Source organism: Crocodylus porosus, unplaced genomic scaffold (genome assembly GCF_001723895.1).
Source record: "Crocodylus porosus isolate Cpor-Errol unplaced genomic scaffold, CroPor_comp1, whole genome shotgun sequence".
In the NCBI taxonomy this organism is placed as follows: Eukaryota; Metazoa; Chordata; order Crocodylia; family Crocodylidae; genus Crocodylus; species Crocodylus porosus.
Window position 1 is genome coordinate 38,189,014 of NW_017728911.1, and position 24,253 is coordinate 38,213,266.

The window sequence follows — 24,253 nt, forward strand, 5'->3', positions numbered from 1 at the left end:
GAATTTCTTTACTGTCCGAGCCCCCAAGGTCTGGAACAGTCTGCCAGCGGAGGTGGTTCAAGCACCTACATTGAACACCTTCAAGAGGAAATTGGATGCTTATCTTGGTGGGATCCTATGACCCCAGCTGACTTCCTGCCCTTTGGGCAGGGGGCTGGACTCGATGATCTCCAGAGGTCCCTTCCAGCCCTGATGTCTATGAAATCTATGAACTGACATAACAGGTGTTATAAGAGGTTGCAAGTGTAGATGAGAAGCCAAATTACTGTCCCTGGAAAAGAGGTGGGATTGGGACTCAGGAAGAGTGTCTCTAAGCAACAATGCTTCACAGAGCTAGTGCCGGGGGGATGCAACCCCTGGCCCTCAACGGTCTTCACTACCAGACCACGTGCAATGCAAAGCTGAAGGTACGAGTTCCCAGTCTGGAAGATGAGGCTAGATTGATCCTGCAAGCCAGCAGCAGGAATACCGTTGAACTCAATGGGCTTTGTCTTGGTCTCAATGGCTGATCCCTGAGTTTGTTCTTGGAAAGGTGTTGTATGAAGACAGTGTACCTGGAGGGGGAAGTGAGTCCATGTGTGCAAAGGCCAGCAGGAAAGAAGGCACGGGCAGGGGCATGAGAGAAGGATACCCAAAGAGATGAGGGGCTGGCACAGTGGATGGAGCAGAGCGGGAGTACAATAAGGGGTAGGTCCCGTTCCCTCCAAGCAGACGTTACCTTTTGTCAGTCAGGGCACAGGGGCTATTTCAGGTCCCTACTAGGACTTTTGTACATTATAGTAACACAGATAATAAATAATAATAACTGTCTTCTGGAAAGTCTTACTGATAAAAGGTTATAAATCTCAGATAAGCATGCAGTTGTGTTGGATGATCTAGTTATTGTTGAGCAATTCAGATACGTTGCACCTCTGGCTGGGCTCTGGTCCTGAGTAGAAAAGCAGTACGCCGTTAAAATGGCATACGCTGGAGCATCACCAAGGCAGAAATATTTCCGTTTCTGATCTTCTTTCAGTTGCCGTGTTCATTTGGTATTTGTGGCAGTCGCTGGTGGGAAATAGCTAGTTAAAGCATCATGCCCTCGAGTATTGGTGGTGGCAGTAGTGTTCCCCTAGATGTGCACTGGCTCTGGGGTAGGACAGGACGGGACAGGAGTTTGGCCCTTAAGGCTGAGCATGGCGTGCGGCCAAGGAGTACGGCCTCTTCCGTGCAGAGGTGGAGCTTGTGGATGCTGTAAATCCCAGGCTGCCATGCTTCATCTTGATCTAAGCAACCTCAGTTTGCATTCACGTGGAGGAGGGACCTGCCGTCTCCCTGGACTGCCCCGGCATCTGGAAGGTGAACCTGAGTGCAGCTGGCTCCATTTAATACAAACCCAGGACATCCCATGGGCTTTGGGTGAGTTGCCAATCATCAGCTCCTCCATTCTGCAACCACGTGGATCCCCTGGTTGTAGCATGTCCCAGAGGTCCCCACTCCCACCACGTCTAGTACATGTAGTGCCGGGCGACAGGGGGGCGGCATGAGAGCTCTTTGCTTTTTAATTCTTTATATTAAAACTCCAGGTAACATTATAATTACTGCAAACCTTGTGGTCCTCTGAGGGTGAGGATGACAGGGGGGCAAGGAGCGTTTTTTTTGTTTTGTTTTTTTTAGTTTGGAAACGCAGCTTATGGCAGTTGTGCTGTCACAGTTAAAATAAGGTTTAAATTACAGGGCTGGCTGTGGCTTTTTCCCTTTCTTTCAGAAATTTTGCCAACTTGCAATTTACTTAATGAAATCCTGCTATTTCGTTTAACAGGGATATTTTTTGCAGATGTTGATTTAACCCAGCTTTATAAAATATGTGAACTGTGCAGTTTCTTTCCTATTTTTAACAATTTAAGGATTCTAGTTCAGTAACTCGATGGAAAATATAGTGCCAATGGTACTGTTTACTTGTTGCAGGAAAATATTCAGGTTTAGATGGTCTCATCCTTCCCCATCATTCACAGAACGTCCTCCTCCTCACCAGAAGTAATGAGAACTGCTGCAGGAGGGAGCAAAACTGATCTGGAATAAATATGAGATCAATCTGTGGAAACTGTGGAGCTGCATCAACTGCCCTGCTGATTTACTTCAGCAAAATATAACAGGCATTGCTTTTTCTTCCACAATCCCGGCTTTGTGTGTTTTAATTTTTGTGCGTGTATATTCAGATACAGAGCATGTTTGCATGTGATTTATTCTCAAGAGTTAACCATGAATTCAAACAACCTTTGTGCTTTTGTGCTGCGTTGACTCCTTAGTGAGAACTATTGAAGGTACTTTCCAAAGGGTTTGTTTCTTCATTTTTCTCAAATGAACTTACAATGGAGTGAGAAAGTGAGAGTGACACTTCCACTCTGGTGCTACACCATGTGTAATTGTGAACTCGTTAGCCATAATGAAGCATTCACATGCTCTGTTAATCCAGCTGCCCTGATTTCCAGACCTTCCCCCCATACCCCTCCTTCCCTTTTTTTCCCTAAATGAGAAAGTCATTTATTTTTATACTTAATCAAGCATTCTTAATTATGGGTGGTTATTACTGTAGATTCACTTCTTTACAGAAATGCTCGGTGAGCGTAACTGGAGGGCGAGTAGGACTATAGGCGTAAGAGCAGCAATACTGAGCAGGCTGTTCCTGAAAAGATGATTGATTTACCTTTGCAGTCCTACCTCCTCCTTCCCTTCCCTTGTCAGTTTGTCCAAAAAACCTAGAGTATATACATGTCAGAGGTGGATCCCTCTGTTCCTGAGAACATCCCCCTTTCCCCTGACTGCACTGGATCCCATATTGACACCGTACTTGGTTTCAGCTCAGTTACATTGAATAAGTGACAAAGAAAACCAGGGGACTGAGTTAATGTTGGCAGCATGTCACTCTGTGCTTCACGGTTTCGCTGTTCCTGTGCCCATAACATATCTGATCAGGGCCTGTGCCTTGGAGATGCGAGAGAAGGCATGATCATTGGAGCTGCTTTGGATTTACTGTCATGTCACTGGCAGCAGATTATGACCCACTGGGCGCATCTACACGTGTGCATTTACTGTGCAGTAACCAAAATTACTGCGCAGTATAGGTGCACGTCTACACATGCACACCACACTGCACAGTAAATTTGGCAACTTATGCTGACTTGAGCATAAATTTGATACCCGCATCATGCAGGTATCAAATTTACGCTGATTAGTTAAACCGTGCAGTAACGCACATGTAGACACCTTACTGTACAGTAACAGTGTGTGTGTGTGTGCATTGACCTGGGACTAACTTTAGTCCCAAGTCAGTCCACACACGGTATTAACACACTTTAATGCCTGCACGTGTAGATGCAGGCCTATTCCCACTTACTGTGCACTAAAGTAAAATGCACGTGTAGACATGCCCACTGTGTGTGATTTTGCTTACAAGCCTGGGTTTCTCCCTTCTCACTCAGGTTGCTTCGGGGTTATACTGTGTGTATTTTGGTGCTTTCCTTTGTTTGCAGTGGTTTTTAGAAATGAAAGCAAACTCCTCCTAGAAAGGAGAGGGGAAACGGCTCAAGTCGCTGCCATTCTCAGAGTGTAACGCGTGGTTCAGGATTTTGTCAAACAGGAGGTTATTGCGGGGATGCTATTGGAGATGGTCATCAAGGACATGCTGGGCTGCAGTAGATTCCTGTGAAATACTGTGGATTATTGTAACTCCTTTGAATTTCAGATGGTTCTGCAACAACATGGACCCCGTCTCACCCAATGGTGAGATGCATCCTCCACGGCTGAATTGGCTTGCCGTTTATCTGATAGATAGGCTGCAATGGATCGATAGGACTCGTGAGCGGGTGAATAAAAAACATAGCTGAATTTGTTCCACGTTAGGAATCAAAATTGTACTTAACCCCAGTTGGAAGAAACCATTGACTCTGCTCCCGTCTGTCTTCTCTCTTGAGGCTGTTAATTTTCTCGACTGAATTTTGAAAAGGCAGGGGGATTGAACAAGACACTTCAGACAGCAGAAGCAGCACCCCACGATAATCTGCTGGATCGCTTTTCACTGCTTTCAGAGGGACAGTAGTGTCCAGCATGATGTTCTCGGTGAGGTTACTATATATAAAGAGAGAAATGCCGCTGTAGGGGCCCAAAGTCTGGGACTGGTAACTCTCTTTTTACTCACTGATTTTCATGAGAGCAGAAACGCAAAGGTTTGGACCTCCAGTCATCCAAAGGGTTTTTGATGCCCACCTTCCCTTAAATCTTGTCTCTGCTTTTTGAAAATCTCCCCGAAAGAGTTCAGCCCAGCACAGGGTACGTGATGCAAAGCCACAACCGTAGAGAAGCCTAGATTGAGTGTTGTCCTCACTCCTCCCAGCGGGGATTGAACTCCAGAAGGCATGCAGGGAAGGACAGAAAAGCATCAATCCTGCAGGCCCCTTGCAGGACAGTGCAGACATCCTTGGGGAGAGGGAAGTGGGCTGTGAAAAGAACTGAGTCTTAGCACGGCTTTGGGAAGGAAGCAGAGAGACTCCTTCCCACAGGGTGCCTGTCTGGAGCTGAGGGCTGGGAATAAAACCCGGGTCCTGCCATGTCCTTCCTTGTCCAAAGATCTCAAAACTTCCAGGGCAGAAAGAGGAGATGTAGCCCAGGCATCCTGCCCGGCCCTGAGCCCACTGCTCACCCGGGTTAAATGCATCTTGCCTTGGCGTGTCCTAGACACCGCTTATCGTTGCTAGCAAACAGGGAGCCTGGCTTTTTCTCTGCTTTTGCTGGCTGTGCCCCGGGGTCCTTTGGACCCTGGAAGGAGGCAGCAGTGGAGGAGCATTGCCAGCCTCGGAGCTGGGCTCCGTTCCATGTGCTGCTAATTTGAAAACATTATTCCTCCCGCCGAGGGCTGCACATTCCTCTGGAGCTGCGTGGGGTGTCGCAGGATTGCCCTGCTCGGGAGCAGGACTGTGGCAACACGGCGTTGGGGAGGGGGAGCAAAACGATTCGGTCCCGGCCCTCTCGCAACCCGTTTGCAGAAAAACACTTGATGGGCTTGCACGTCCTCGCCCTCCGGAAGCCCCCTGCCCCCCCGACCTGACATTCCTCGCTCTGAGCTTGCTTTCCAGGTCGGCGATACCGTTTCCTTAGAGCTCTTGCAGTCGCTGGTGTTTTCAGTTGTCTTGGCGCGCAGCCCGCAGACGCCTGTCTCCAGAGCCTCGGTTTTCTCTCCAGGCTGCCGCTTGCAGGCTCCAACCGAATGTGACCACCTTCAGTCCCAGAGGTCAGGGCGGCCTCAAGTCCCTCCCGCATCAGCCAGCCCCCCCCTGCCAAAAAGCAGCTTGTGTTTTGGCATTTCAGTGTCAACCTCCAGTCTGAGATTAGAAGGGGATTGCATGCAGCAATGCCAGCTCAGTTTGGGGTTTCACTGGGGTCTCTTCAACCAAAAATCCATGCTCATGGCGTGTTCTTTACGTCTGGTGCCTCGTTACCAGTTTTCTGGTTTGTAAAATAGAAGAGCATTTGGAAGGTGCTTTGCTCACCCCTAAATTATCCAAAGTAAACAGCAACTTATGGGAGTGTGGACTGGGGGCTGATTTGGCGGTCGTGCTGAGTGCCCATCTCTGAAAGCCTGTCCCAAAAGCACGAGGCTAGGCCAGGCCAGGCTTTTGAGATGCTCTAGGAAGGAGCTGAACTCTGGTGACGCAAAACATTTCCCTGCTGCCTGCGATGCTAATGCTTGTCATCAAAAGTGCTCTCCCTTCCAGAGTGGGGGTGCATTTGTGTTTGCACCGGAGGGGAAGCCAGTGCGCACACACATTTTGACTGAGACTGTCACATGTTCCTTTTGGGAGAGGGGGGAGAGGAAAGGGGGATGTTCAAGTGCCTCGCAGAGCGGATGATGTGCTAACACGTCACTTGGGAAATGTTCTAAGCATAGCAGTCCTTTGTTGTTGTAAAGGGCTAATTTGCCCTGCCGCTATCTAACAATTAGGAGAAAAACCAGCTGTGCGTTTTCCAGTGCTCTGCAGAGAGGTAGCATAATTCAAGTGAATGCGAGTTGAGACCCTGTGGTCACTCGGGGCTGGATCCAGGGCCCACCAAAGTGGGGGGGGAAATATTTCATTAGACGTTGGGTCAAGCATTCAGGGCTCATTACACATGAAATCCTTCCCCCGAAGGAGTTTGAAACACCATTTTTTAAAACCTTCTAAATAGCATTTCTTACTTGCCAAAGCGAGTTGGTCACCTGGGGCCTATAGAGGCGACTGGTGGACAGCCACATCTTAGAAGTGCCAGTAGTGAAAATCTAGTCCCAGTGCCTGATCAGCGTTTGTGCTTTCACTGTGATCACCAGTGGAATTGCATGGTAGTTGTAAGCACGGGTGCGTTTCCTACCTTCTGCACAAGTGTTATACTCCAGTTTAGCACCGCCTGGTCTACACAGCTTTGGTTTTGGATAGTCAAACATCTGTACTACCTCTGGTATGGGACCAGTTCAGTGCTTGGAGCAGAGGGATTAGAAAACGGGGCATTGTGTGTCCTGTTCCTGGCTCTGCCACTTGTTGGTTAAGTCTTCTGGTTTTTTGGCATGCCCTCTGGAAGATAGCTGCTTGACAAGGGTACATGGGCTCAAGTCAGGAACATTTAAGAAGTGTCTTGAGAGCTTTGCTTGAAAGGCTTTATGAAAGTATACAGTGTTATTATTTCTGTAACTATTAAAATGGACCTTGTTGCACGGTGTTATTATTTCTGTTGTTGTTAAAATGGACCTAGTAATTAGTTACTGTTTGTACGGCACTTTGAAGCTCCCTGATGAAAGTGCAAATCATTATTATTACAATACTATTTTAAGGAACTCCTTACCCTGGGGTTCATCTGGTTTCTGAGAACATCCCTGTTTCTGCCCATTGATCATTTCCACCTACCCATCTTCCTTTTTTATCCGTGAGCATTGAGGTTGGGGTTTTCAAATACAATTAGCCTTGATTAGCAAATTAGCAAATACAATTAGCAGTCACTCTGCCATCGGTGAAGTCGATAGTAAAGCCCCCCTGCTTTCCATGAGAGCAGAATGAATCCTAGGCTGAGTGCCTTGAGGAATCGCACCCCAAGTGTTGAAACTGCATTAGACGTGTAGCTCATTGTTGCATAGCAGCAGAAGGGGTTTTAAAAAAAAAAAGAATTAATGTTTGAGCCTTTTCATGTATTTTGTGGTTACAAGATATTGCAAAAAGGTTGATGTAGCTAAAGGGATTTGGCCGGCCAGATTTCTGCCCACCAGCTCAGCCAAAGTAGGAAGTGGTTAGGGTGGCTAGCACGTGCCCCCCAGATTAATTAATAACGAGAGTTGGCTCCGTGCCACCCCAAGCAGCAGAAAGAGAGAGCAAACAAAGGGTGGTGAGCAGTGGCGGGGGGAGGAAGAGTTTGGCTTTGCAGTGGCGAAAGGGGAAATGCACAGTGGGACGATATCTTAGAAGAAGTCTCCCAGATCCTCTGTCTTCTGTTGGCACTTCTGTGAACAGGGCTGCCGGCGCATCTCCTTGGGGGATCGGTTTTGTCAGCACCAGACTTTTTTTTTTTTTTTTTTTAGGCATCAGTTTTGCCTTTCCCCACCCCCACTTAGCCCAGCAATGTGAGTACCACATCCCGCACCTCTCCTGGCATCCTGGGCGGTGCTTGCATTGGGTTATTTATTTGGTCTTTGGGTCAGGCCTACACAAGGTGATGGGGAAAAAGGCAAGGAAGTGACCTAACTCCTTGCCAGAATGTGCTCTAAGGCCACGAGCAACTCGGCGTCCCCAAGCTGATTCCTGTAACTTCCCTCCGCAGCCGTTAGTGTAATTTATGCCCTTGTTTCTCTCGCCTCCCCCTAGACTGGAGGCAATTCCTGTTTCTTCGGGCCCGTGCGTATGGTGAGAACGACTCCTTCCAACCTCTGGCTGCCGGAGCTGGTGGCTTGCTCACTTCCAGCTCTCCGGAGGCCTTCCTTCGTCAGAAGAAATTCCCTTGCCTTGGGGTATTTTTGCTGGGTTCGTGCTTCCCTTGAAGTGACTGGCAGACTCCCACGGACTTCTGGGGCAGGCTGTGCGGGAACCACTAGGACACAAATAGTTGGGGACAGCTGGATCAGCACTCTGAGAAGCACCTGGCAGGCAGAAAGGTGTAGGGGAGCTGACTGTAGGTGTCCGAACGGTCAAGGAGATGGTGCGGTCTCTCTGCTGAGCGGCAGCTGGAGGCCGATCGGGATGCAGGACGTTGGCGAGGACTGGAATTACGCAGGGCCGGCTTCCAAAACCCCAGACGGTTGTAGCCAGATCAGGACTGCTGACAGCTACGGTGCTTTCAGAATTGGCAGCAAATGTAGGTGATTATATTTTAGGCTCCTTTTTGGATGTATTTACATTGCTGTGTTAACCTTGCACGCCAGGTACGAAGCAGTCACGTGCGCCAGACAACACACAGATGTGTGCAGAGGCGATGGCCGTGCCTACAGATACAGAGATGGTGAGGGTCCTTTTTAACTTGGAAAACCACCTCTGTGTCTGAAAGGATTGTTCTTGCAGGAGTTTACACTTAAACGCTGTGGACCACATCCTATTCCAGCTGTTAGGTGTCCAAGCGGTACTTATGCATTGTAAGTACAATCCTGCGTCGCCGCCATTCACGGAAACAGAGGTGTGGGCCCTCAGCTGCTTTTTGTAACTTATTTGGAAAGCTGAGAGGAAGCTGCATTTTAAACACAGATGTGGTAAGGGTGGCACAAGGCGACACTTGGATTCCTACTGAGATCTGGGTACGGAGGCTAGGATCCGGCCTCTTTGTTTTTTCAGTTTCTTTGCTCTTTCTTCTCTTTTCTTTTTTCCCCTCCCTTGCTAAAAGTGACCCTTGTAAATGTGAATTGGGGAGGAGGGGGATAAAAAGTCCTAAGTGGCATTTAAAAGTTCAGGACAGATGGTTTAAAAGCTCGGTAAAAGCATCAGCAACCAGAACTTCTTGAAATGAGTCGCTTGCAAAGTAGACAAGTTGACAGAGTCCTCCTGTAAGCTGGCGTTTCAGAAGAACGTACCTCCTATTTAAACGGGGTTTCGGTTTTGCTGGGGCATTGAGGCCTGGTTTTCTTTTATACAGAGAAAGTTGTTGATATGCAATTTCTGGGTATTTTCTTAAGCCCCTCGCTTCCTGCCTGCTTCTTCCTGTAGGATCAGGGCCTGAGCTGGGTTGTATTTTTAATTATCTGTCAAGGGAGCCAAGAGTCCTGGGGTAGGACTGAGTGCTGCTCGGCGTGACTAGGGGTGGTAGGATCTGGCCTTACTGATTGGAGTTTAGTTTCATAAATAAGGTGACTGGCTGGCCTGAGGGATTAATAATAATCAAGTAGGAGACGTGCCTGCAAAACCGGCAGTTCCAATAAAGCCTCGATCGGCAATGACTGAAAGCTTTTACTTTGCAATAGTTTTCAGAGGCTTGTGTAAAACCGGAGTTATTCATCCGGGATTTTCTGAGTCTTAGAAGAATTAGACGCCCAGTTCCCATGGAAATCAGTGGGAAACCAGTGTCTCGCTCCTTTAGCCCCTTTGGAAATCTGATCCCCAGCTGTTTACCTCCCCCTTGGTCAAGCCAGCAGCCAGGCTGCCCTCGTATGACACTTGGGATTAGCAGGAATGAATGGGCCACCCCACCTCCCTCCTTGTTGCTGAATTGGGGGAACATGGGAGACCTTCCCCTGCTCCTGCTTTCCTCGTCCCGCCGACACCCCAAGGGCTGTAGCCAGCACCCCTTTCCTGGGCCCTGCTTAAACCTTCCTGACGGCAGTTCTCCGTGTTTGCTAAAGGCCTGGGGACATTGCCTTAAGTACACGCTTTGGAGCCAAGAAGTCTAGTTTCTCTGGCTATGGTATTGAGCAAATGAGGAAACTCCTGCCCTTCTTCAAAAGTGCTTTTAGGGTTGTAAGTGCTCGGGGCATGTGATAGCAGTCGGGTGGGAAAGTGGCCGAGAAACATTTAATGGAGGAAGCATCGACATGAAGAGCCCACGCAGCAGGCTGCAACGCTGCAGGGCTAACCCGTGTAGTCAGTGCTTGGATGATAAGCTACGTTGCTAATGCAGCATCTGGCGTACTGGTTAGCATTCATCTGCTGTATAGTTAACTCTACCTGGCTATTGATTACCCTGACCGGCTGTGTCTGTCCATCTGAGCAAACCCAGAGGATGTCTGTCGGGACCGATGCTGCAGTTGCCAGGAGCTTTCTCGGGTTGAGATAAGTCTGCGGGGGCCCTGCTCCTGGTGATATGCAAATGCTGGAGGGTTGTCCTTTGTGTCTGTTGCATTTTGCAATGAAATCTTCCCCCTCCACAAAAGGGAAAAGCACTTCCAAATTCCCCTCTTGGTGTTGTTTGAACATCCTTCCCGTATTTAAGGGGTAGTGCAGCCCAAGGGCCTGGGGGAACCTGCATGGAGCTAAATTCCCTCCACACCCATTCTGGTTTCCCCTTGGCAGCATTGGACTCCGGGCCTCGGGACAGTGGCAGTGGTTACGTGGTCACGGCTCCTTTGCTGCTTCCCACCCCATCCCATCTGCTTGGCAGAGTATTGTTCGTGGGCAGTTCATGAACGGGACACGTCCTGTTGCTCTCTCCATAGGAACAGGCAGGTGGATTCTTCCAGCAAAGCCGTATATTTTTCTGTCCTTCACGTGACTTTCCGTCTCGTGGACAACATGGAAGCCAAGGCCATCTTGTGACATCACAAGTGCCATTTTGGTGACACGTTAAAAAGAATCCATGTACAAAAATTGCATGCAACGGTGAGAGCATTCTGGTTTTCACATCAGCCGTTCTCTGCGCTGAGAGAGAGGATTGCAGGATGTCTGCCTCCAAAGGAGAGAATCGACATTTCCATTTGCATCTGCCTTCCCTCGGATGTGTGGCTCGCTCGTAAAACCAGCGGTCTTGAAGCAAGGGTGGGGGAAAAGGAGCCAGAAGCTGGGACTTTCACACTGCTCTGAAGGTCTCTCTCTGACACTAGGCCACTGCACACAAGTGAGTTGAGCAGTGACATTTTCAACTGCAAAATGCTGTCTTCTGTCGTACATCAGGATCTCGGTACCCCCCGAAAAGCAGATATAATTGTGTGTAACGCAACTATGGAAAATGAGGGCATTTCAGATTACCATGTTGTAGGTTATATGCATCGTGACAGTTTGACTCCTACAGCCAGAAAACCTACACAGGCCGCTTTATTTTGGAGTGTGATGTGATGTCGTGGGGGATTAGGGTTTTTTGTTCCTTTCATTTTTTTTAGCAATACATTCCAGCTGAAACTTGTAAGGCGGAGGTATTTTAAGTATATTAGCTTAAGGAAAATGATGGTGAGCACTGCTGGGGCAGATTGACAATTATTATTATTTTTTTTTTTTTTGTAGGGCCATAAAAATTCCATTTCTGCTGTGGAAAGTTTTAACCACTTCATTCCCCTAGAACTTGTTTCTGAAGCCATTCATCGGGGCTTATTTCAGCTGACAGCTCCCCAGATGAACCGTCAGAGGATCTGGGGGAAATGTACACTTCTGTTTGCTGTCCTTTCTAGCTGGGCCTTGCTGAGGAAGTTGCTCGTAGCTTAATTTTTATTTCTGTAATCATCCAAGTTCCACGCTTTTCATGTCCGATGTAGGGTTTGGTTTATAGCAACCCCGAACTATTACATACAAATTAAAAGAGGGCCAGACATATATCTAGTATCATCTGAGGTGGAACAAGAGTAAAATAAAAATCCTCCTCAGTCCTCCCCTTTGAGTGAGAGATGAGACTCGGACACAGTTACAGAAGTGCTGTGCTGCCCAGAAATGCAACAGAACGTCTTCATTTGAGATCCTGCTAGGACTTTCAGAAGAGTAAAATTCCTCATACATTAGCCTTGGGACCGAGCTCATTTAAAATACTTTTATTAATGACCTTGATTCAGAAAGTAGGAGTGAGCTAATGAGATTTGCTGATGACATGAGGCTGGGAGGCATTGGCCATGCAGAGGAGGATCAGAATATCCTACAAGAGGTATTAATGTCCTTGAGAACTGGAGTAAGGGAATGAAATGCCAGCCACAACGGAAGTGTGTCTTAGGAGCAGAAGGTCTTATTGAAGGTCATGGAGGCTTGTCTTGCTGAGATGCTCCTTTTGAAGCCTCCACACCAACCCTTCCTAGGCCACGATGACCATTCAGTTCCCCATCTGTTTGAAGGGCTTGGGAGACCAAGTAAATTTGTTAGATCACCTTCCCTTTGGGTAACCTCTAATTGGTATTATTCCAAATGACAGGTTTGTGGGGGGCTGTCTGCAAAATGAGGTTATGCTAGAGTCTTTTATGGGCATCTTGTGGTTTGTGACTGCTTTTGATGTGGCCGTCCGTTAATGGTAACGAGCTTCAAAGCGTTTTATCCATTAAAATTTTTCTAAGCAGGAGTATTGCCATCTTTGCTGCCTTTTCACACCCTGGTCTAAATCCCAACCGGTATTTTGGGGACCAGGTTTGTAACTATTTTTCGCCGTGTAACATGTATCTTTCGGTAAGAGTCTTCGATGGAGGCATCCTGGGGACTCCGTAGAGTTAAGGCTGTGTTCAGATTGTGTCTAAAGCAAGATGCAAGCCTACCTATTTGCCACACGAGCCTTTGGCTTCAGTCTCCCAATTTAGCATGGCCCGTGCCATTCTGCAAGGGCATCTGCAAAGAACCCCCTGACTCCTTGTGAAGCCCACTTCATACCCTTCGCTGGGATGCCAGGTGGGATCAGGGCTTTTCCTTGCATGGAAAAATTTGCACCTTGATTCCTGAGCACGTGCTTAAATGTTACATGTTTCTAGTGAAGCACTGTCTGTGGGGCTCAAATTCAGAAATGAAGGTGTGAGCCAGATATGGTTTTTCTTCTTCCTCCTGCACTTTTATATCCTGGGATTTGTCTGCATCGTCTAGAAAACCTTTACACCTTTTGGTGGAGGATCTGCCGTGCTCCTTAACGTAATGGTAGAGCAGTCAGTAAGGACATTGCATTAGTTGGTTCATGAAGTCCTTTGAGCTTTGCTCGCAGTAAAGTGCTGTCACATCACAAATAGAAACCTCACGCTGTGTTTTCCCTGCCTCGGGACCCCACAGCGGGAGGGAGAGCAGAGGCAGTGCTCGTCTCCCTGTGCAGGGCTTGCCAGAGGCATCCTCGCATTTCTTCCGCTCCATCGGCCTGGGGGTTTGAACCTAACTTTTCCCTTAACTGGGTCTGATTCTCCGTTGTGCTTCCTATCTTGCTTTTTTGTTTTTAATCTTTAAACTGTTTGAATTTCCTTTTGGACGCGTCTGCTGCCAGGCAGGGCAGCACTGGGGGAAACGGCGACGGGGAGGAACGAGCCCGCGAGTAAACAAGTGCCAGAGTTTCTGTGCATACGTCTGATCGATAAAGCCGGCTTTGATGGGGGAGATAGCTCTGACGCCAGCCTAAATGTGGCTGTTATAAGTTGTAGCTGCCGACAATGATAGTTGTTAAAAATGTGGCCTGTACCATTGAGGCCGGCCAGGGAAGGCGTGTGGATTTGTCTTCCTCCCGAAGGACGTTATAGCAGCGGATCTCTGCCCAAAACAAGAAGCGGGATCCGGCCGCCCGCACGCCGTGGGCAGGGGAAGGGAGAAGACGAAAAGCGGGGTTGGTTGACAAGGCCGGGGCGCAGCGTCCCGTGGGCCGTCCCTGCCGCCAGGCGAGTGGTAGTGCCTAATGGCTGCAGGCGAAACTAATACTTGGCAGTGGATAAGACGCAGCGCAGGCCCCCTTGTCTTAGAGGCTGGCTGAAGTGCTTGCTTTATGTCAGGGTTGCAAGATGAGTTCATCTCCTCGGGATTTGTTTGAATGCGCTGGGAGATAAAAGAATGAAAACCAATCCACCTCAGCCCGGGCAGCCACTTCGGGTCGCAGGGGAGACTGCAAAAAAAGGGAGGCTGGAGCAAGGCTCTGCAGAGCGTGCAAGAGCAGGGACCCGGCAAAGCTTTCCAGGGGCCGCGGCGTTTCATTTGAACCTTTGCACCGCTTGCCTTTCACAGCACTGTATTTGCCTGTGGGCCACAGGCGGGTTTTATGGGTTTTGTTTTTAAAGCCCCACTAAGCTGCCGCCCTACCCCCAAAGGCGAGCGTGATTGCAAGGGGAGCTTGTCCCTGTTGGGATGCAGTCACCCAAACTGTCCTTCCTGGTTCTGCCCAGATCTATCGCATCCTTTTCCCATGCCTGCCCTACCCCACTTTGGGTTGTCTTGAACAAGGAAAGAGGAAATGAAGTGTTGCCCGTTTGTTTGGGGTTAAAGTACTGATGGGAGGGGAAGAGGACGGCTGTGCACAGCTGAGCGAATGCACGTGTGAATTGATTCTCAAGTTTTAAATTGCACAGAGGTTATTTTAATAAAGGTGCCTGATCTCATGGCATCTTCAGGCTCGAGGGAATGATTGATTAGGAGCTTCCTGTTGGAAGAGCTCCCCGAGTTTTCACCGCTGCAGCCGGAAGAAAGGGAATCCCAGGCAGACAGTTGCGTGTTCCTGGAAAGTACGCACAGCTGCCTGCCATTAGCGCTCCAGATCCATGCGGCGTACGCGGCGTGTTCCTCCTTTTTTGGTTTCATTAGCCAATGAGCACGGTCTTTTGCCATAAGGCATGGACAACACCTATTAAAACATCGATTTCTGGCCGTTCTCCTAATTAATTGTACTTCTAATGCAAAATCCAGTTCTGGAGCTTTTGTTTACAAGGGAAATTTAGGGTTAAGGGGTAGTTTCTAAAAAGTATAATAACAAAAACTACTTATCTAATGGGCAAATGGGGCTTGCAGAGTTGATGAGGTTAAACAGATGCAGAACTCCCTAATTGTTACCAGGCTCTGCCCCTTGGAGATGAAAAGCGACAGACTCTACTGTAGCTGTTGGTACGACTGAGACTAATGTGAGACAACAACACAATTTAACATTTGGGGGCAGGGGGTTGGATGTAAGGTATGAGGACACATCAGACACATGCTACCCGGGGGAAGGATAATCTAAAAATCAGGCAAAATTTCAGATGATTCTTGCAGAGGAAACGATCTGTTTGTTGATACCCTGTGCCGCAGAAGATTTCATCGCGAAGGAAATGCAGATGCGCGGTACCTGCTTTCTCTTCCTTCTGCTGCCATTCTCACTTACACATTTGTTCTTTGTGTAAAGTTTTAGCACTTTGAAATTTTAATGGTTTTTTCCTAAATAACAAAATGAACAGGCAGACTTTGAACAGCTCTGTCCTAACCGGATATCAGTGCACCGAGAAAAACAGTTTAATATTGGGTCCAACTAGTTACCCCCTTGCCGACCTCCTTGAGCGCGGCCGTTTGCACAGATCTCATTGAGGACAGAACTAGATCTGGAAATGTCTGGTTTGTTAGGGCTTTAATTGGTCAGATTTGTGTTCATGCCACTGCTTATTTTAAAGTGGTTTTGCAAACCATGCAGTAATACTGCAAGTACTGCAGTTTTTGTTTAAGGGTTCCCAAAGTCTTAAAGTTTCTGTTCTTGGTTCTGACTAGAGATCTGGGAGGTTGAAGGATTTTGCATGTCATATTTGGATCTAAAGCGACGTTTTTTACAAGGCAAAGTTAAGTTTCAGTCTTCTTCCCTTACTCGCACTTTTACTTGCACACCCCCTTAACTAGTGCCTTGCAAGTCATCGTGACTTATTTCGGGATGAGCAGGGTCCGGTCGGCACCATTTAACGATGTGGTTGGATACAACATGTTCATCGCGCAATTGCCGATGAAGTCATTCCCCTTTCAGAGCAGGCTGCGTTGTTCATTTGAACTCCCCCACGATCCAGGGGCTGTAGGTTTCTTTGGAGATGGTAAAGGAGATAAAGGTTTTTTGGTCAAAGGGTAAGAAGAAAAAAACCTTCAGTGTTTACGAATTCAGTGTGTTGTTAATGGACTGGAGGGGCTGGAAGAGCTCTTTATTATGAAGTGACTCAGCGAGCTGAGTCCAGCCCTCTAGGAAGATGGAAAGGAAGTTTGCAGGAGTTGGGATTCATTTGTTGCTTTTGAGCCCAAAGCAAACAGGTTGTACGGGTGCTTTTGTTGATGTTGGTCCGGGCATTGTATCGAGCCACGGGGTTAAGTCATGTGATTGTGCTGGATGTTACTTCCTTAGAATAATTTTCTTAGTTGAACAGGAACCTTGACTTCCGCCCCAAGGTTTGACAATTAACCGTATTCAGCCTGATACAGCCTCTCCTTGCTGGCTCCTTGATAGGATCTGCAGCCTGGGGTCCAAGGGGGAGGAAAGACTCCCGATGGCATTGGCGAGCTAGAGAGCAGTCGTGCGGTCTGCTTGAACCTCGTGGCTGATGGGGAGCCGAAGAAACCGCTCCTCTCTCTGGATGTGTGCATGTGCAGGAGGGTCAGGCAGCTTTAAAACAGAGCTGGTTTCAGAGGTGTAGGCAAGAACACCACTTGTAAGACTTCAGCCTCAGGACCACATGCTCTGTAAGAACCAGCTCTGCTTCGCAGTCCAGCTGCCGCTGTGTGCAGATACTAAGGAGAGTTTCGAAGATGTCCGAAGCAAATGGGTGGCTAACTTCCAGCGAATTTCAGCAGGTTTGGGGCACCAGCATGCCTGATGCTCTTTGGAAGATCCTGTCCCTACTGTCAGCCTCTCTTGAGTTATCCCACAATGCAGCCACTTGTCTTTTGATGCTGACTCCAATTTTAAATATGGAAAATGCTGGTTTAAATGGTAGTTAAATGATTGTCATTTCCATTTTGACTGTAGTGCTGGTCATTCCCATCACTGTTTAATGGCAGGGGATGGGCTTGTTTTAAAGTGGCCTGAATTCCAGCTGCATCACTGCTAGATTCCTGTCTTCAGTCAGCTTCAAAGACTGCAATGCGGGGGGACGGACATAGAAGAGGGTCCGCGAGTTCAGGACTTGCAGGTTTGGTTTGCTTTGTTTGGGGCTGCTTTCAAAACTCAGTTCTTCTGCATTGACCCGTTATGGTATTGGGGAACTCTGCCCGGCCACAGACTTCCCCTGTGTTTTTTGGGCAGATCGCTTCATCTCTCCTTCCCCACCTGTGAAAAATGAGGAGCATTTCCCTACCTAATGAGGAAGGAGAGAATAAATAAACTGATGACTAAGAAGCATTCACATATCTCAAGAACAGGATATGTTCAGGATAGTAAATCCAGAGCTTTGCTGCAAGGCCCCTGATGCATGCTGTACATCACCCTGGAATATGAACCTCCCATTTTCATACCCATTTTACAGATGACAGGGACATAGGCCCAGCAAGGATTGCATTTATTTATTTAAAGGCATTTACTTGCTTGCCTGCATGTATCAGTGCCTAATTACTTCAGGCAGTTCGTCCAAAGAGCATTCCCCAAGCCCGAACTGCAGAAGAGCGCAGCATTTGGGATGCTGACTGCAGAAGCTAATTATTACGGCTAGCCCTGAAAATTGAAAAGCTGGTACAATTGTTTTTAAGCCCGACTCAAGTGTCCTGTTTGGAACAAACTGAATATTTTGTATTGACACAACTTTCCATGGGGAGTTTTTCCATCTGGTTTAGAGTTTGTGGCCACGTCCAGACGAGCGCAGCTGTGCGGGATGTGGTGCTGCAGACACGTCTGCGAGGCCACGCACTGCACATTCAGCTGTTCTCCGCCCTGCAAAGGAGCAGCATAGGGGGACGGTTTTTGACCCCTGGATATCTAGAGGTAAAAAAAAATACTCTGCTGAAAAATGAAGAGCAGCGCACTGGACACGGCACGTGCTGCACAAAACTGGATGGCCAGAGCCATGCTTCGGCTACCAGCCAGGCTCCAAGTGGTAGGATTGCTGCTGCTGCAGCCCCGGGAGGCCCCCAGGACCCTGGGTAAGGCTGCTGGGTGTTGGCCCCAGCCTCCCCTGCCCCACCTGGGGTAACCTGCCGCCCACCCAAGGCCTCAGGCATTCCCCAGGGACAAGCAGTACCTGCTGCAAGGTGTCCCGATGCTACTTGTCCCCAGGGAACCAAATGTCCATGCTCGTGTGGACGTGGCCTCTGAGTGTTACTGGAAAAGGTCTAAAGGAGAGACCAAGCATCGTGCATGTGAACGGGGGACCAGTGCGTGTGTATGTAGGTCAGCCAGCTTTTCTATAGGCCTTTTAAGCTCGTGTTTTCCTCATTTCAGAGTAGCGAATGCTGAGTCAGGATATAAAGACGGCGTTTACATCAATACACACCAGCATTAAGCTTCTTACATCATTTTGTCTCCTGGTTTTCGCTGTTTGGCCACAGGGCAGGGATGAATTGAGCTACACTGCTGTTTTCTGTTCTCTCGATGTAGGAAAGCAACCTTGGTGAACTTAGCGCATACTCGATGCAGAGTTCATCTTTGAACATGTGTGACATACCCAGCAGCTGTCTTTGAGGGAGCCTTTATATTTTTGCTTTAATACGGCACGTAGCTGGGAACACAGGCGCTGCTTAATTGCAGGTCCACAAAACCCTACTCATCAAATTGAAACGCATCTCGTAAACCACCAGAGTTGGGAAAGACAAAAAGAGCCATCTTTATAGGTTGTCAGAGGGCTTATCCAGGCATAGAGATTGTGAGGATTTCACTGTTCTGTCATTTTTAAAGTCTACTATCCCTCTCATTTATACACAAGGGAAAGGAAACACGTCTGTGCGATATATCGGACACCTTACATAACCCTGTCCAGTTATTTCAGTAAAGGATCGCACCCTTATTCCAAAAAAGTTATAGAGACACTGCAGATAGACCAGACCATAGGAATGATTCATGGGGTGGCACACTGAATAAAGAGCAAACATTTGGAGAGGTTCAAGGGATATCTCTGGGGGAGAAATGACGACTGAATGTGGTGGATAAGTTCCTACTAGATTGCGAAGTAGCCGTCTAAAGACCATGGGCATCCTCATTGCTAAGGGTGCTTAAAGTAGAAGAGAAATTGTGCTTTGGGGCTAGTCCTGGGACATGGTTGTAGAGGATCTTCAGTGTCTCCAGTCTTGCGTGTCTTCAGTATCTGTGATCCCATGAAGAAGGCTCTTACCTGAAACACATCTGCAGCGTACTATATTAGTACATTCAACCCCCAAATCCTTCCATCCCACATTTTAACAGTCCAATTCCCCAGGGGAGGCCAGCAAATTTCCATATAGCTGCTACTGACTGCAGTCCTGGTCCCAGGCAGTTAAAAGCCGACTCCTGGAGGTGCTTTAAATTCTTTGTTTTTGGCAGGGTCCTCTTCACTATCACAGCTATTAATAGTCCACTTGGGGAGGGTATCTGAGAACAGGTCCCCCCAACCGTGGAGGAAGCATCTGTGGGTGAAACTTGGTTTCACCTTCCACTTCTGCGGTCCCGGTGCTCTGGCTCCTTCATCAGCATTAAGCCAGCGATTCCCAACCTTTTTTATACTGTGGATCAGCACTGGAGTGGGATGGGGAGTATGGAGCCTCCCGGGGCTGCCCCGCTGCCCAGCTTTAACCCCGCGCATGACTGCTGGCAGCAGAAGCCGCTCGCCTGGGCGGACAGACGGGGGTCTGAGCGGAGGGCTCGTGCCATGTCCCGGCAGCCAGTGCTTCGCGGCCTGGTCCAGGGCCATGGCCCGGTGGTTGGGAACCTCTGCCTTAAAGGACAGGAGCATCCCTTTATGCATGAGAAATCCTGATGGCTAAGGCAGCTCTAGGTCTGAGCGGAGGGCTCGTGCCATGTCCCGGCAGCCAGTGCTTCGCGGCCTGGTCCAGGGCCATGGCCCGGTGGTTGGGAACCTCTGCCTTAAGCGAAAGGAGCCCATCCTCTCCTGCTGATCCCCAGCTCTGCAAAGTCCTCGCGGTTCTGGGTTGAGACCCGGGGTAGAAGCAGGCCGGGCGCTGATACGCAGCAGCCGTGCACGAGGATTCGCGATGGCGCTGGGTCTTGGAGATGGTATAAACAGATGGGTGGGGGCAGGGGAGAGCCGCGCTAGCACTCGGTGGAGGGCTCGAGGAATCCACATAAAGGAGCCGGTGTCAAACAATAAACATCCCCCTTTCCTCGCGGCCATCGGCGCTGCCAGCCCCATTTTTTTTCCAGGCTGCCTCTGTGTGTTTGGAGGTGGAAGAGCCCGATTACCTACCTTCTCCCCCCCTCTCCGAAGTTGTATAGTTACAACTCGAGTTAAACTCTAACAAAGCAGCTTAATTCAAAGGCTGCTGATGGGAAGGAAAGCCCATTCCACTCCAGTGTAATTTGAGAATGAAAAGAAAGGGGCTGTGGGCCTGTGCTTTAAATCCGGTGCGTCAGTAGAGTCTCTGAAGCAAAATAATGGCATCACCCTGTGTGCGAGTTAATCAGACTTGATGGCATGAAGGCAGAGAGGTCAACAGGCCATGGTCTTGTGATATATTGTCAGGGAGCTTAATGCCGGGCACAGAACAAGGCTGGCTCAAAGCAAAGCTCCTTGCCGGGCTTGTAGCTCTGGGACCCTTGCCCAGAGCAAGAATGTTAGGCTTATTTTATGCAGAAGTGGGGAGAAGCCAATTTAAATTGGATATGAAAAGACCAGTCCCCACTTGCGGTAACAAATAAAGCAATTGTTCCCATACATTTTTTGTTTGCTTATTTATTTGAGCCTGGCACTTGCTGGAGCTAAACACAGGTTTGCCAACAAAGTAAATTGTTTTGCACTAACCGGATCCGGAACCAAAAAATCTTCCCCCCTGCACAGTGTTAAAGCTTCTTTAGACAGGGCTTTCTGTCTCCAGAGGAAGGAGCGCTGAGCTCGGTTTTCCAACAGGTCGGACGGACCTCTGTGCTCCCTCCCCCTGGGCGCACCGTGTGCGGGGAGCGCGGGCTGTACATCCTCGAGGGAGGGCTATGCATCCTCGGGAGTTGGAAGATTTAAGCTAAAGTAATGGCAGTGTTGCCGATTTAAATAGGATGACTGTGGATAAAGGTACCACTGCTTATTTTAAGGCCATCCTTGAAAATCCCGGAGCAGGAGAAGAGCCTGTTAGCGTTAGGCTTATGTATTTGGAAAGAGGCTAAATCACATATCCAAGCTGTGAATTCCTGCACCATTTGCAGTGCTGATGACCACACGCTGGAAAGGAGACTCTGGCGGTACTGACTGAGTGTGGCTCATGACGGGAAAAGACCTTCCTGATGGGCAGGAAGATCAGTAATTCGGGGCGACCTACAAAGATGTGTAGTTTGTGGAAAACGCTATTCCCTTGACATGAGAGGCTACCTCATTTTTCTAGAATAGTACTAGAGGCTGTCTTAAATGATTATCGGGTGAGGGAAACGTGCTAGATTATGTTGTTCATTCCAGTCCTTTACCTAAACCATCCCATGGCCATGTCCACGCCACATATTCATGATGCCATGCATCATGCATTTATTTGCCTTTGAACGCTAAGCTAGAGTGGTTTGTGTCCACTGACTTCAATTGGTTGAAGCAACTTCTATTTTAAAGTTTGTTGAGGACATCAAAATGATGCTGTCGTAGATGACCAAATAACGAATACTAGCATTTCAGACACAATGGGAGCTTGCTCACTTTTATTCTGAAAATATTTCCCCTCTTCTAACACCAGGAGCCTTCACTCAGTACATGGGTAATAACTAGTCCAGTTGGCCAACAAATAATTTAGCAATACCATCCTTCTCCTAGGACCCTCTGAGCAAATATTAACTAGTTGCTTCCTGTCACTGCAGCAACCGTCTCCTGTGCTCGTACCTGTGGTGTGTTATAGGGCGCTCATGGTGTTTCAGATACCGTTGCTGTAGTTATGGGTAAGGGTTCAAAGGGATGATTTTGGGGGTCCGTATGTTAACAATTGCCTGTGGACTGAACTCAGTGGCATAATTATCCTTCTGGGGTGCACTGATAAGGATTGCCTTGGCCGATACTGATAGCCAATTATTAACCAGGGGGCCCCGGCCAGAAGGCATAATTATCAGAGAACATTTATTGACTACAACAGCCAAAAAAGGCCGATTTAAATTTGCCTTTTATCAGTGCTGACCCAATAGATAACGTATATTGGTGTATCTCTAGTTCCTTCCCGTCCTGTGTCCCGCTAGTGAAATCTAAGCCCATCCAATGGATTTGTTTGCTGTGATCAGGAGGATCAGACGCGGCGAGCAATCAGTCTGTCCTGTGTACTGGAGCAGTGAGGCCAAGTGGGCTGTAGGATCTGGGGCCACTTGTGGAAATTCAAGCCGTCAAGGCGTTATATCCTGGGCTGCTAGACCCAGGGCCGAGTGCTGCATCCCAAGGCTTTTGGTTCCCCTGAGCATTACCCATGTGTTGGAGACCAGGGCAACCATAGTTTGCTAGGAACAGATTCCTCCCATCAAATTAAGGGACTTTTAAATCGGATTTCTTCAGTGCATGTACATGAATGACTTGAGCCAATGTTTCGGGATCTGGCTCCCTGAGTCACAGTCGGTCACTCACTGACCAGCGGAGACTCGGCACGTACCGTTCAGTTTGGTGTGTGAATCTGTGCTGCCCAGCCCGGCAGACTCGGCTGCTGTTATCCACCTGGAATATTTTGTCTTGAGAACGGTAGGCCTTTTTGGGGCAGAAATGGCCATTTACAATGCCTTGCCCCAAGGAGGTCCTGGCTGGTTAGGGCTGTAGAAACAACAACAGTATAAATGTTAAGCAACAATGCACATGGTACCCAGGACCCTCCATTGCACAGCCCTGATACAGGCACAGAAGGGATTGCTCGAAGGGAAGGCTGCAGCCTCGGCTTGGGGCTTCCTTCCTTGCAGTGCTTAAAACGGCATATCATTTTCTGATCGAGTCCTGGCTGGGTGCATTTGCTGGGCAGAAATAGGACTTTAAAAACATGTGCTTCTCCCAAAGCCCCTGATTGTTTCTCTGTTTTTCCTCCTCAGATGCCAGTATGTCACCCGACGCCATGAAGCGGAGTCACTGGTGTAATGTCGCCTACTGGGAACACCGGACTCGTGTTGGACGCCTCTACACAGTGTATGAACAGTCCGTCAGTATATTTTATGACCTACCTCAAGGAAATGGCTTCTGCCTCGGACAGCTAAACCTGGAAAACAGGAGCGAGACTGTTAGAAGGACTCGAAGTAAAATCGGCTACGGGATTTTACTTAGCAAAGAGCCGGATGGCGTGTGGGCCTACAATCGCAGTGAGCACCCTATCTTCGTCAACTCCCCAACACTGGACATTCCCCATTGTCGGACTTTAATAGTGCGCAAAGTGATGCCTGGTTATTCGATAAAGGTGTTCGACTACGAGAAGTCTTGCCTCTTACAACACGCCACGGACCTGGATTATGCAGATGGGCCCTATGACCCAAACAGCGTTCGGATCAGCTTTGCAAAAGGCTGGGGGCCATGTTACTCGAGACAGTTTATTACGTCATGTCCTTGCTGGTTGGAGATACTACTCAGCAATAACCGATAACCATTGGCCTCTGACAAAAAAAAAAAAGGAAAAAAAAAAAGAAAGACACAGACTATCCCAAATATCATCTACCTAGATTTAATATAAAATTTTATATATTATATGAAAATATATATTATACTTGTAATTATGGAGTCGTTTTTACAATGTAATTATTTATGTATGGTGCAATGTGTATATGGACAAAAAAAGGAAAATGCACTTTGGCTTATATAATTCTTTCAATACAGAATTTTTTTTTTTAAAGAAAAATGATACAGCAAAAATGGGAAAGAACCCTATTTTTGATGTATTTTTTTTTTAAACTATATTAATACCCAGACAAAAAGCTAATACCGGTCACTCATTGATAATAAAGTATTCGCATTATAGAGGGGTTTTAATTGTCTTTTTTTAAAGAGGGAAGGAAGGCTGTTTAGTCTGAATTCCAGTTGGTAACACCTCTAGTGACTGGCGTATAGCAAAATAAGTGTGTGCACCCATGTGCTGTGTGGGTCGGGGTCTAGGTGCGTCACCAAATTCTTGGGTGGACAGTACAGAATAAGCCCTGAAGCAATTAGCCTATTTGCTTTCTCCAGTGCCTAGTGGACAAGGCCAACATTTTTGGACGTCACTAGCTTATTTTGTATGCCTCTGTCTTTAATACAGGCAACTTGGGGCACCATACAGGGGGCCAGATTTCAGGAAGCATTTGAGTACTTATTTCGGCAAAACACATGCCTTTAAAGCGTCTCAGATCAGTCATTCAAAATCTCCAGGCACTTTTGAAATGAAGTGGG

The 24,253-nt window shown here is 48.1% G+C and overlaps 1 protein-coding gene across 1 annotated transcript in view; it reads left to right on the forward strand.

The window, feature by feature from the left end:
• Positions 1 to 23,845, forward strand: part of SMAD6 (SMAD family member 6) — a 74,944-nt gene extending 51,099 nt beyond the window's left edge. Inside the window, exon 4 of the mRNA XM_019533192.1 lies at positions 22,933 to 23,845. Coding sequence (XP_019388737.1) covers positions 22,933 to 23,474 — 542 coding nt within the window. The 3' untranslated portion in view covers positions 23,475 to 23,845. The remainder of the gene's footprint in view (positions 1 to 22,932) is intronic.
• Positions 23,846 to 24,253: the final 408 nt, after the last annotated feature.